Here is a 14,814-nt window from a genome sequence, read left to right as displayed (position 1 = left end):
AAAGGCACACCCATGCTTTTGCTCTAGGCACTCCTTGACATCTGTTAAAAATACAGTTCTATAAATAGACTACTCCAGGAACCCTCTTTCACCCAATAATCAATGTAAATCCCAACCCAGCAGCAAAAACCTCATTTCCACTCTTTCGTCTCCCACCAGATCACTTAAATGAAGTGGGAGGATAGTATAAAGGGTTCCGCACTTGGCAACTCCCAGCTGTGGTCTCAAAAACCTAATCCAAGTTCTCCCTGCATTTCCAAATGTTTGCATATATGTGACACTAACCAGTGATGATGTTAGCAAGAACTCAGGTATTTTCATAAATAATATCACTGTGTCAGATACTCTGTGTACTTCATTCTGAGACATACAGACACTCCCCGGGTTACACAAATTTGACTTACAGAAAAAGTTCCGTAAATTCTGTAAGCTTTTTTTTTTTTTTTGCATAATTGTCGTAGATACATTCCCGCCTTACGCAAAATTAGACTTACGCAAGGCGTTCCGGAACGGAATGCCTTGCGTAAGTCGGGGAGCTTCTGTGCAGTTGGAAGAATTAAGGGTGTGACGTATGGCAATATCCTGCAGTATGCTTAGACAATCTTCTTAAATTAAGTTTAAGTATCTTTGGAGTCCTTTGTATTAAACGTATAGGTTCTGTATTAATGTCAGGGCTCTGTGTCTGTCATTGGGGGGTCACAGCAGTCACAGATTCCGTGACTTTCCATGACCACCGTGACTTCTGTAGTGGCTAGTGTGGCTAACCCCAGGGCCGCCCAAGCAGCTGGCCCCAGGACCAGTTGTTCAGGTAGCCCCACAGCCAGCCGCACAGGCCGTGAATTTTTGTTTATTGCCAGTGACCTCTCCAAGACTTTTCCTAAAAATACCCATGACTAAATCATAGCCTTAGTTATTATGTATGTGGATGATCAAAGAACTATATTGAACAACATGTGAGACAAGGACTTTTTTTGGAACAATATGTATGAAGTGGATTTTCTGGGAACTATTTAGGGGGAAATAAATGCAAATTCCCCACTCCTGGTTATGCAAAATCCCAGCCTTTGGAAGCTACTCCCTGAGGAATGGGTCTTTGTTTCCTGATCACCTATTACATGAGGCCATGATCAAAGGCCCAGACTCTATAATGGAAAGACTAAAGTATTCATGGTTGTTCTGGTCCTGAGCTAAAGCTGCTATTGACTTGTAACCACAGGAAAAACCATGGGTGAGGTTTGAAGGACTGACTCCTACCAGAGCCCTTGCTGATGTTGGAGGGTGATCTCTTATACATGCATGCTAATAAGTTCAAGTTCTTTTGTTGTTTTCGTATGTTATCTCTGTAATGCTTTCACCATAAGATAAATGTGCTTGCTTGTAAAGATCTGTGTGGTAACTTAAAACTGCTGGCAGTTATGTTGTTTATAGCTGGCCTGTTTAGGTGATCTGACTTGCTGAGGATATTACAGTGTAGGCAGGGAAATGTGCAGCCTGGAAAAACCTCTTGTCAGGGCAAGACACATGTAGACCTCAAATAAGATGACCAGATGTCCCGATTTTATAGGGACAGTCCTGATTTTGGGTCTTTTTCTTATATAGGCTCCTATTATCCCCCTCCCCCTGTCTCGATTTTTCACATTTGCTATCTGGTCACCCTAACCTCAGGGCACTTTATAAAGGAGATAAGAATTAGCCCCATTTTACAGAAGGGAAAACTAAGTCACATAGAGGTTAAATGACTTGCCCAAGGTTACCAAGCAGGCCAGTGGCAGAGATAATCTTCTACCTTAAACATTTCAGGAGCAATCCATTCAAGGAGCAAGGTCATAATATGTAGGTGACCAATCACACAACATGAATAATGAATACCAAGTAACCGAAGCAAACTGGTATATTTTCCTTCAAAGTATTTGGCCTTTTCGTACAAATCATGAATGCATTCAAAGAAAACTGGGAACAAGTTACAAATGATTTGATAACAAATTCTGGCCCTGAGTCTTCTGAATTTTAGTCTGCTTTGTGCTGCTCGCGTCAAAGCTTCTTTAATGTTGGCAGAACCATCCACCTGAGCATGCCTTGGTAAGGGGCATCCTTAGATATCACAGAGTGACTGTACATACCACCCACCTTCCAGACTCCAGTATAGGGAAGTGGCTGGCTTATTTATGGCTGCTAGATCAGCCCCTGGAAGGAGTTGAGAGTCAGCGTAAGTAAGAGCAGCTTCCCAAGTTTTGTGTATTTATTTATTACAGTTTTTTCCATTTCGGTTGAAGATTTCTTCCTGTGTCAGTGAAATAATTAAATTATTCAAGTTAGGCTGCCTGTATACAACAGGAAGAAAAGGGTCTAATGCAGCTGCTGCTTAAGTCAACAGGAGACCTTCCACTGATTTCCATGGGAATAGGAGCAGGCACAGAGACCCTGCTTCTGCATCACTGGAGCCAGTGGAACTTTTTCCATTGAATGCTGTGACAGTAGGATCAGAGCTTAAATGAACAATGGCTTACGTTCTAGGAAGGAGTGTGAAAACCCTCATTTAAAGGGGTGAAAACACGGAGTGCAGTTTTTATTTTTGGACACATGTAAAATTCAAATGCTGTTATTTATTAGAAACTAGATAGTTACAGCAGTGCAGTTGTTTCTCAAGACCTCAGTCTGATGTCAGGCATTATAAAAAAGATGTCTTTAGGAATAAAACCATTTCAGAGTAAACATTTAAGTGACTGGATTAAGGGAAGGAAAGTTTGGGTTATTAAATAAAGTTCCAACACTTTTTGCTTGCCCAAAATATTTTCTGCAAGTTCTTTGAAGTAGAAAATGAAGGGAAATGTGCTATGCAATTTTTCTTTAGCATCTTTGCAATGCAACAGGACAATCGATACAAATCTTTGCAGTAATCATATATTGATTTTCCTGGAATATAACTCCATTTAAAGCATTTTTATCCCCAGGAGTGGAAGCATTGGAGGCTATCAAAGAAGAAAGTAGGTTTCCTTGACCCCCATCTGCAGTTCACAATTGATTAACAGAGGCTGGGTATATAAATAAATATATAAATAAAAAAGAGAGAGAAAGAAAGAAAAGGAAGAAAGAAAAAAGAAGAGTCAGAGAAAGGTTAATACAGGCTGGGCAAAAAAAAAGATTATTTTGCATTAGGCTTTTGTAAAATTGTTAGGTTATGATAAGCTAATAAATGCCTTCTTAGAGCCTTACAAATGACTTTGAGAGGGTAGGTTCTACACTAAATCACAGCTGAATATTACGATACCTATTTCTCATTGACACTGCTGTGAGTGGAAATAATTTTGTGCTATCTAATGATCTGTATCTTTACAAGTATTCTGAAATCAGCTCAGGAAGTTAAGTAAAACTGAATAGAAAGACATACATTTTAGCCTTATCCTTAAAAGGAAGTACCTTGTATTGGACTTCGGGTTGAACAAAATGCATGAAAAATGTTTGATAATCTTATGTCTATGTATTTTCTTAATCAAAGTTGTTTTCTGATTGAAAAGATCCAATTCCCATTGCTACTATATGAAGATACCATAGAAAACTAAAATAATAAAAAGTGATATCTCTGTTTTCAATTATAATAATTTATCATTTATAATGTATATATTACAATAATTATAAATTATATATAACGTCCAAAATCACTGAGACCCGCCTTTTAGTAGCAGTATATGAATGAAAATTCTCTAAAAAGTCTCTCCTCTTCCCCCTAGTCTTCATGAGACAGTCCAAATTAGATAAAATCATCTAATGGAAAGAAAATGTCACGATCTGTGCTGTTCTACTCCTGAATAATAAACAATAAACAATAAAACCAAGATGCTTCATTTTAAACAGAGATAGGGTCTAGCCACAAGTTTACATCTGAGAAGCTGAATTTCCTCAAAGTTGAGGGTGCTTGTTCAGTCTGATAAAAGACAATTGCTTGTTCTGTCTGATAAAGGACAGCTGCCAAGTTCAGTTTGGATCTGAACTTCTTCCATATTTGTGGATGTTCAGTTTTGGAGTTTTGTTTCATCTACTTTTAAAATCCTAACTTTCTTCCCAGTCCTGCCCACGTAGCACACCAATAGTGAATCCATTCAAGTCCACGCAAGCGGATTCCTATTCAGTAATGAGATCTATACTCTCAGCCTTTCAGTTTTATCCTTTAGTGTTGATACAGTGATTTCTCGCCCTCCCTGTGCACACTTTGATGGTTTCCTTGCCCTGCTTCTCCATTTCCTGTAGCTTTTGTGTCTGAGGCCAGGTTCTCACAGATCAGCCCTTTATTAAATTAAAAGGTGCATGTAGCTTCATTATCCCTCTCAGTGTGTTGTAGTTGATAGTGTTTATTTTACCAACTTCAGAGCTTTTTTGCTCCAGGCAAAGCAACTACTACACATTCTCAGATAAAGTACCTTATCTGTCAGCAGCACTCTTGTGAATTAATCATAATTCAATAGGTTTACTAATCAAGATTTGAAATGAATGTTTTGATAGAGAAATCAGATTTGTCTAATCTATCATTAGTTGACAGTTGCTTTAGGCAGAGTGCTAACTTGGCATTAGTACCTGTTTTTGATCAGTTTGGCATAGTCCCACCAGTCAGTAACATCAGATATTACAGCACATGACCTTTGCACATATACTAATTAAAGTCCTTTTCCAGGTTCAGGACAGAGTGGGTGGAGTGTAGCTGAGATCACACTATTCCTGCCCTGTAGTGCATTATCAAAAAATTTTGGAACAAGTTCACTCTGTAATTTTCTCAAATAACAGAGGTACGCAGGGCTTGTTGACAAATCAGAGACATGATTTATGACAACATATGCAAGCACTGCTCAGAGCTGAAAGGGTCACTGAGATAGAAAGGAGATAAACTTAATATATTGTTAAGTGTTACTAATTATGAATCCAGTCACGTCTGATGTCACTAAAATTTGTTCTCTATTTTGCCCAGTTTTACATTCTTGGGAGTAATTTACAGCATAGCTCGCAGCAGTTTGTTCAATCTGAAAGCATAAATGAAAGCTTTCATTGTATATTGACATATTTTTCTTGTTAAGCAATGTTTAAAGTACTGATACAAGATGCTGTAATAGTGGGTTAGCCTGCAAGTGCAAGTTTGGTACATTGTATTCAATAATACATTAGAGTGGGAAAATGAAGGAGAGAATTGATGTGTTGTAGGCGGAGTCTTGTCTCGGTGTAGAAGGGGAAGAAAAACAACCTTGAAGCACTATGGCCAAATTCAGGGCCTTTCCCTTTTGAGCATACCGGTATATCAGTGCTGCAGAAGAAATGCATAAGTAGACCCGTATTCATATACTGCCCCAATATATATTCCTTCTGCCATGGACTGGAGAATAATATATATGATGCTTCAGTTGGATATTCAGGTCATGTAGCATCCACACGTTAATCACCCAAATGAGAAGTCCCACACTGGAATGCCCTCTTCAGAGGACCTTTGCGATATGGGTGAAATTCACCCTTGTGCTGTGGGCCAGCCCAAGGAATATGCACCACTTAAGTCTCACTTCAACCCTCAACACAGGCTTTATGGTGATGGTCCTACTCCTTTCTATACCAACTGATGCTGAGAACAGTGCATGCTGTAGCTTCCCTCTCCTCCTCACCCCCCGACGCCCCCACCCAAGTGCCATTTTCCTGCCTCTCTGCACCACCAGCAAAATGCTTCCAGTAACTAGCACCAGTCAGGGGAACCTCTGCATCTCACCCGATAATGCAGCAGCAGCAGGTAAAGCGACAGTCTGCTTATCAAGTGCTTAGTACAATATGCATCCTTATGGGTGCTGCTTTCTTAGCTGCGTGCTATGCCTCCAAACAGCACTGAAAGAGCTGACATCATTCTGACTTTTGCTTTTTGAGGAATTTTTAGGTTTTTCCTGCCACTGCTCTGCTAAAAGCCAAAGTGAATATTATTTATGCTCGCACTACTGATAGAATACCTCATTTTCTTTGGTGGTGATGAGAATTACATTGACTTTGCCACCATAGGATTATTTTTAATATCCTGTCAATAATCCCATGTCCTAGACATCTCCTCCTGTTCTCAATCCCATCTCTCCAGGAACTTTTAAAGGAACAGTAAAAGGAGCTCCTTTTCAATATCCACCCACTCTGTTTCGTTTGTGCTTTGAACTGCTGTACTGTTGATTTCTTTGCAAGTTCTCCACTATCCTAATGAAGCAAACTGGAAAATCCATATGAAATACCTGTGTACATGTTTGCACAAGGAGAGTTTTCTGATCTCAATGAAGTACTGTGTATGTGAAGTGGCTGATTAAATTTCCTGGCCTCCTCCATCAAATTTCTCAAGTTAAAAAAAAATCCTATTTTGAGGTTCTCTACTCATTCTGCATCCTGCTGTCTCAACAGCCACCTCTGACTTCATTTTCTTCTTGATAAGATCTAGAATGACATGCAAGAGTACCTTGCCCATATGTGAGATGAATGATAGTTCTGCACTCTCATTACAATAACATGAAATTACCATAGATCAAGGATTTACTGGATACATTAAGAACAGGCAGCCTCAGCATATTTAATTCATTTTGTTTCTTTTTTCCCCTGTTGCTAGTTGACATATCAAACTATTAAATAGAAATGAGTCATTTCATTTTCCTTCATGCTGCTAAAAATGTATTTGATTTGACAGTTTTATAATAATGAGATAGAACATCTTTGTACCAAGAAGTTTTTTTTATGTGATAACTTGTGCACATTTCTGTTCACATGGTCATGCCTGTTAACACCTGTGCAATCCCTGGGGCAATTCAGTCACTCACGTTTTGCCTGCCAATTCGCTTGCTTCATTTTGATCTATGTTTGCTGTCATTTGTCAAATGACATCTAGAGCATGTTTTCACATCTAGTTTCAGGAACCTGGTACGGTTGAAAATTATATCAGTACTGCCCCTGTGCAGGGGGATTGACTAGACAATCATATACAGTGCCTTTTGAACCGAAATGTTTCTGTGACTTTCATGTTTTTCCTACCCTTGTTGATTATTTATTGTGTATTTTCCCCATTGCAGTTTTTAGACATCAACTAAAAAATTTTGGTTTTGGTGTTAGAGAGCTGAGCCAGTGACTGGAGGAAAGACAAAGGGAAACTACAACCGCAATCCTACAAGCACTTGTGTACACAGAATCATAGAAATGTAGGGCTGGAAGGGATCTCAGTGTGTCATCCATTCCTCCCACTCTGAGATCAGATTAAGTATACGTACTAAACTTTATGCATGTGAGTAGTTCCCTTTGAATTTAGTGGGATTAATCATGTGCAGAGGGTTGAAGCATACTTGTGGTATTGGGGCCTAAATTGCTAGATGCTGAGGTTAAAGAAAATATTAATTAATAAAAGAGAATATGCATAACTACAACCACTTCTTGTCTTCCAAAAATATCAAATGGCCTTCCAAGGTATATTCCTAGAGGACTTAATTTCATCCTGTGTATCCTCTTTTCCTTTTTATCTGCCTGATGGAATGAGACATTCAGACATAATACATAAAGAAAAAGTCAGGAACTCAAAAATAGTTTTATTTTCATCTGTTTACTGTTAATGTGAGAATTCTCCATGGTTTTGTAACTATTTCGATCAGCTTCTTGATCAGTTTATTATTGACATTATTCCCTCATTAGTGTTCAGCTGCCTATTTCAGCATAAAGTTCTTTATGTCACTTTACTTCAGAGTAGCTGTTCCCTTACCTGGTCCTTCGTAACAGTGTCATTGTGTAAAACTTTTTCATAAGATCTCCTGGCACCAGAGAGTTAGTCATATTTTGTATGGGATTATCAGGACATGTTTGTAATTCTATGAGGATAACAAAAGACTCCTGAAGACCTAAATGAGGATCAGGTTCACTATAAGCAAAGTTGCACACTTCGGGCCAGATTTTCTGTTGTGAATCATATGTGTTCATTGCAGCTGAGAAAGGGGCATGCAAAGGAGCCATTTACAGCTCCTCTGTCCTTGGGCTTGTTCTGCTCCATGGTGGTCTCTGAAGAGGGAATTTTCAGCTGGCTGGATCTGCTAGGCTTATGATCCTTTTGCACTAATGGATCCCAGCAAAGGGGCAGTAGCACATCCTGCATCCTGACTAACACCCAGCACCTAATTAGGAAGTTAGACAGCAATTTATATGGTCAGAAGCTAATATAAATATATTCCTGTCAATTAACATGGCACATAAAATAAGGTCACATTCTGCCATTAGATACATATGTACAACTCCCATTTACCTCAAGGTGCATGTCGCTAAGGATATATCTTTGCTACAGCCATTACAGCAGCACAACTGTGGTGTAGACATTTCCTACATTCACAGCAGGGATTTTTCTGTCGATGTAGATAATCCATTTGTCATGGTATAATTCCCCACTCTGAACCTTAGCGTCCAAAAGGTGTGGTACCAGCATGAATTCCTCTAAGCTCAATTACCAGCTTAGCACTTGTAGCGCTGCCACCAACCAGGAATTCCAGTGCCTGGTACACTCTGGTCCCCCCAAAACCTTGCCCGGGGACCCCCAAGACCCAGTCCCTCTGGATCTTAACACAAGGAAAGTTAAACCCTTTTTCTCACCATTGCCTGTCCCAGACTTCCCCTCCCTGGGTTACCCTGGAAGATCACTGTGATTCAAACTCCTTGAATCTTAAAACAGAGAGGAAAATTCACCTTCTCCCCTCCTTCTCCCTCCCCCTCCCAGATTCTCCCTGAGAGAGAAAGTAATCCTAACACAGAGAGAAATTAACCTTTCTCTCCCCCTTCCCTCCTTTCTCCCCACCAATTCCCTGGTGAATCCAGACCCAGTTCCCTGGGGTCTCACCAGAATAAAAAAACAATCAGGTTCTTAAACAAGAAAAGCTTTTAATTAAAGAAAGAAAAAACAGTAAAAATTATCTTTGTAAATTTAAGATGGAATAGGTACAGGGTCTTTCAGCTATAGACACTTGGAACACCATCCCAGCCTAAGTATACAAGTACAAATTAAAATCCTTTCAGCACAATACAAATTTGAACTCCTTCCAATCAAATACACATTTACAAATAAAGAAAACAAACATAAGCCTAACTCGCCTTACCTACCTATTACTCACTATTCTGGACAAATAAGAGACTGTATCAAAGAGATTGGAGAGAAACCTGGTTGCACGTCTGGTCACTCTCAGAACCCAGAGAGAACAACCACCAAAAACTAACAGCACACACAAAAACTTCCCTCCCTCAAGATTTGAAAATACCCTGTCCCCTGATTGGTCCTCTGGTCAGGTGACAGCCAGGCTTACTGAACTTGTTAACCCTTTACAAGCAAAAGAGACATGAAGTACTCCTGTTCTATTAACCCTTAACTATCTGTTTATGACACCATCTCTTTGAGAGATGGCAAAAATTCTTCCGTCAACCAAGGGTGGCTCTAGGTATTTTGCCGCCCCAAGCACAGCAGGCAGGATGCCTTCGGCGGCTTGCCTGTGGGAGGTCCCCAGTGCCTCGGATTTGGTGGCATGCCTGCGGGAGGTCTGCCGAAGCCACAGGAGCAGCAGACCCTCCACAGGCATACCGCCGAAGGCATCCTGCCTGCCGTCCTCGCGGTGACCGGCAGAGTGCCCCCCGTGGCTTGCCGCCTCAGGCACGCACTTGGCGTACTCGTGCCTGGAACCGCCCCTGCCATCAACCTAGCTGAGTTGATACTGGTGGTTAGGTCAAACTAACCAGGGCATGCCTCAGGGCATGAAATTTTTCTCAGCTATGAGTGACATAACTAGGTCGATCTAATTTTAGGTGTAGACCAGGCCTGTGTGAAAATTATGGCCTCCACTTACTCATTCTGGCACAGCATCACATTTTAAAGCTTTTTATTGGAAAGAGTTTTCCTATATGTATCCAATAGGCAAAGTTCCACAGTACATGTTGGTCTGAAATAGCAGGCATATTGCTCAAGTACACTAAACAATGCTACTACTTTTGAGGAGACTTACCTCAAAGCTCTTATTACCACAGTTTTCCAAGTTTTTAATTTATTATGTGTTCCATATTTCATTATCTTTTCCACATTTTAGCTATTTGGGCTCCACTTTTGAGTGCTGAAAGGTTAAAAGGTGTGCTGCAAAGACTGCTGCCATAGAAGCACATCAAGGCTAGAATTTTTACACCATTTGAAACAAAAGAATAAAATGTAAAGCTGTTTATTTCCTAACGACATTCAACATTTTATATCATACATTTAAAATCCAACATACACTTCAATTTTTAAACAGATCTTATAATTAACATTTACCTTTCTCGATGCATAACTAAATACCTATGCCCAGAAAGTATAGAAGCACTCAGTAGTGGTCTGTCAGACTTTTTCCATGTTAAATATTTGCTTTAGAAGGTTTACGAATCTGAAGTAAAAATTCCGTTGCCACAGGGGGGCAAAGCGATAAGTTATACAACAAAAATGCATCTTTCTGTGCAGCCCCCTACCCCACATATGTGGGCGTACTCATGCCATAACGGAGTCATGGCTTTGGTATTTTTTAAAAAAATATCATCTTACATTTATATATCACCTTTTATCCCAAAGGATCCCAAAACACTTTAGAAAAATTTCTACATAGGTAGGGATCACCTTACATATCACTAAAATACTGACACCTCTGGTGTACAACACAGCAGCTTTCTAAAGGATAAGTAAAATGCATTCAAAATAAATATCAAAAGAAGGAAAAAGTTAAAGATCCAATCTAGCTACCACTTAAAGTCTTTCCATTGATTTTAATGGGAGGTCTCTAGATCTTAACAGACTATAGAGGTTGATTTAAAAACTATAGGTAAGTACATTTTTTAAAAAATGGAAATATCTTTCCTTATTTGTGGTATTTACTAGGATCTTAATTTACAGTTGTATGTTTTCACCTGCATGAGCTGAAGACATGCCTCACGCTTAACACAGTAAGGACAGTAGCTCTCAGCCTTGTTTAAGATATTTGAGGTGCTTCAGTTGTTGTTGGAGGCACAGAGAAACCTGACCTCAGTCTTGGCAGGTTTTAATAAAAAGCCAGGGGACTTTGATTGCCTTTCAAATGTAATTATTTGTAATTTTACAGCTACATGTATTCAGATAATGATTTCAGATCCTAAAAGAGCTTTTATCTCAATTTTTACAAGCCTTTCAACAACAACACATGGCTAAACTCCATAACTAGTTAAGACAGTAAATAGAAAATACTAATTCCAATTGCAAATGCAAGGCAGGTGTAGTTAGGTAAGTAGTTGAAATGTTGCTAGGACTAGGGCCTAATACTCTGATTAGTATATTTTAAAGATCTAATCCTGTTTCCGCTGAAGTGAATGAGTTTTTTCATTGATTTCAATGGAGAGTGGATTTGAACCTTTAGTAACTAAGAGTAGAGCAGAGTGAAATTTTTGGAACAAATGGTTTATTTGCCAAAAAATACAGTTTCAGATCAACAAAAACTAAGTATGAATTCAGGTCAAATTTGGAGACTAGCTTCAGCTGAAAAAAATGAAAAAAAAGGTTAGTCTAAATGTTTAAGAACATAAGAACGGCCATACTGGGTCATACCAAAGGTCCATCAAGCCCAGTAACCTGTCCTCTGACAGTGGCTAATGGCAGGTGCCCCAAAGGGAATGAACAGACAGGTTATCATCAAGTGATCCATGCCCTTTCACCCAGTCCCAGCTTCTGGCAAACAGAGGCTAGGGACACCATTCCTGCCCATCCTGGCTAATAGCCATTGATGGACCTATCTTTTGTGAATCTTTCTAGCTCCCTTTTGAACCCTATTATAGTATTGACCTTCACAACGCCCTCTGGCAAGGAGTTCCAGAGGTTGACAGTGCATTGCATGAAAAAAATACTTTCTTGTGTTTGTTTTAAACCTGCTACCTATTAATTTCATTTGGTGGCCCTTTGTTCTTGTATTATGAATTTACTTTCTCTATACCACTCATGATTTTATAAACCTCTATCATATCCCCCCTTAGTTGCCTCTTTTCCAAGCTGAAAAGTTCCAGTTTTATTAATCTCTCTTCATACAGAAGCCATTCTATACCCCTAATAGTTTTTGTTTCTCTTTTCTGAACCTTTTCTAATTCCAATATATCTTTTTTGAGATGGGGCGACCACATCTGCACAGTATTCAAGGTGTGGGCATACCATGGATTTATATAGAGGCAATATGATATTTTCTGTCTTATTTTCTATCCCTTTCTTGATGATTTCCAACATTCTGTTCACTTTTTTGACTGCTGCTGCACAGTGAGTGGATTATTTCAGAGAACTATCCACAATGACTCCAATATCTCTTTCTTGAGTGGTAACAGCTATTTTAGACTCCATCATTGCATATGTATAGTTAAGATTATGTTTTCCAAGGTGCATTACTTTGCATTTATCAACATTAAATTTCATCTGCCATTTTGTTGCCCAGTCACCCAGTTTTGTGAGATCCTTTTGTAGCTCTTCATAGTCTGCCTGGGACTTAACTATCTTGAGTAGTTTTGTATCATCTGCAAATTTTTTCACCTCATTGTTTACCTCTTTTTCAAGATCATTTATGAATAAGTTAAATAGGACTGGGCCCGGTACAGATCCCTGGGGGACACCACTATTTATGTCTCTCCATTCTGAACACTGACCATTTATTCCTACCCTTTGTTTTCTATCTTTTACCCGGTTACCAATCCACAAGAGAACCTTTCCTCTTATCCCATGACTGCTTATTTTGCTTAAGAGCCTTTGGTGACTGACCTTGTCAAAGGTTTTCTGAAAATCTAAATACACTATATCCACTGGATCTTCTTTGTCCGGATTCTTGTTGACCCCCTCAAAGAATTCTAGTAGATTGGTGAGGCATTCTTTTCCTTTTACAAAAACCATGTTGACTATTTCCCAACAAATTATGTTCATCCATGTGTCTGACAATTTTGTTCTTTACGATAGTTTCAACAATTTGTTTGGTACTGAAATGAGGTTTACTGGCCTGTAGTTGACCAGGTCACCTCTGCAGCCCTGTTTAAAAATTGGAGTCAAATTAGCTATCCTCCAGTCATTTGTTACAGAAGCTGACTTAAATGATAGGTTACAGATGACAGTTAGTAGTCCTGAAATTTCACATTTGAGTTCCTTTAAAACTGTTGGGTGAATACCATCAGGTCCTGGAGACTTATTACTGTTTACTTTATCAATTTGTTCCAAAAACTCCTCTAATGACACCTCAACTTGGGACAGTTCCTCAGATCTGTCACCCAAAAAGAATGACTCAGGTTTGGGAATCTCCCTCACATCCTCAAAACTAAAGATCCTATTTCATTTTGACACTTCCAAAACAAAACATTTTGACTTTTTGTTTTGAAACGAAGTTTTGTTTCAAAATTTAGTTTGCATTATCTTAAAGCACAACGTAGAATAAACACCCGAAAATTAAATGGAAAAAAAAAAAGAAAAATATTCACGTTGGTTGAATGAAATGTTTTGTTTGACCTAAAATGAATTTTTTTCAGTTTTTCATTTCAGCAAGAAAAAACGAAAAATGTCTCTTTTGGGTCACCACAGCATAAATTATTTTTTAGATTTTTCAGCTCAGCGACTGTACTGAAAAATCAGTTGTTTGTTCATCTGTAGTTAAGAGTACGTATGAAAGACATCAGAAATGAGGGGAGATGTCTTTGGCCAAAGTTATCTAATCAATTGCTTGCTCTATCAAGTCATGATGTTTGTTCTGTGATGTGCACAAATGAGGAACAACAAATTTATTTTCATTGGTAATTTTGACCAGACTTGACCATCAGAGTTTCAAAATGAAACAGCATGCCACTAGACTTGAAAGGTGAATAATTTGGCTGGATTAAAGAGTCTGAAAGAGTGACTTCAGTGGATACTGATCAGGTTGTTTTTTTTAACTGAAATAAAGGTGATCTTAATTTTAAAAAAAATTACTCATTGGGCAAACTACAGTAAAAAATGTCATGATATTTTCAAGCCTTCAGTCTCTGCCTGCATGCACAATTGTTGAATTTAGATGGTAGATGTGATTTTGTGTGGGAATATTTTTTTGCATCAGTGCCCTGGCTGTAGTTTGGATTATATAGTTTCCACTGTCCCCAGTTGTATTTTCATCTTCAGACTGCAAAAAAAAAACAGCCCATTGATTGCTTTAAAAAATAAACACTTCACCCAACAAAAACGACAGTAAAAAAAGAACGAAGAAACAAGAACTGAGTTGTTTAAAGACTGGGGACAAAGTTCCAGCCTTAATTCAGGTTTCAGAGTAGCAGCCATGTTGGTCTGTATCTGAAAAAAGAACAGGAGTACTTGTGGCATCTTAGAGACTAACAAATTTATTTGAGCATAAGCTTAATTTAGAATTTCTGTGCCTTTGTGGGTTTAGCGTAGACCAGTGGTGGGCAACCTGCGGCCCAGGAGCTGCAGGTGGCCATGCCTGCGGATGGTCAATGTAAACAAACTCTCTCACAGCCTGCCAGCAGATTACCCTGATGGGCTGCAGGTTGCCCACCACTGGTGTAGACTCTTAATTTTGCTTTTATCTAATCGTTTGTGGTGTAGAATATATACATTATTTGTAATGATATGTACATAATCCAATACTTTTAGTGGGAGGGGGAATTAATTAATTCTTCAATTCAGTATGATCATAGAAACTTTTCATTTGTCTTTTTATGCTGGGGGTATTAGAGAAGCCTCAGAGTATGTCTACACTTCCAGAGCTACAGCGCCAGCAGTTACACTGCTGCTCAGAGAGCACTGAAGGGAAACCACTG

The 14,814-nt window shown here is 39.0% G+C and overlaps 1 protein-coding gene across 3 annotated transcripts in view; it reads left to right on the top strand.

The window, feature by feature from the left end:
* Positions 1-14,814, top strand: part of FTO (FTO alpha-ketoglutarate dependent dioxygenase) — a 335,810-nt gene that overhangs the window by 248,916 nt on the left and 72,080 nt on the right. Inside the window, exon 9 of one of the 3 annotated variants that reach the window (XM_030582224.1) lies at positions 5,555-5,609. The exons of the other annotated variants lie outside the window; for them this stretch is intronic. Coding sequence (XP_030438084.1) covers positions 5,555-5,594 — 40 coding nt within the window. The 3' untranslated portion in view covers positions 5,595-5,609. Of the gene's footprint in view, positions 1-5,554; positions 5,610-14,814 lie in introns of those variants that run through there. 3 annotated transcript variants of the gene reach the window in all.

The sequence above is a fragment of the Gopherus evgoodei genome, chromosome 12, assembly GCF_007399415.2.
Source record: "Gopherus evgoodei ecotype Sinaloan lineage chromosome 12, rGopEvg1_v1.p, whole genome shotgun sequence".
NCBI lineage: Eukaryota > Metazoa > Chordata > Testudines > Testudinidae > Gopherus > Gopherus evgoodei.
Note: the sequence above shows the minus strand (reverse complement) of the source record. Positions and strands in the feature narration are given on the sequence as shown.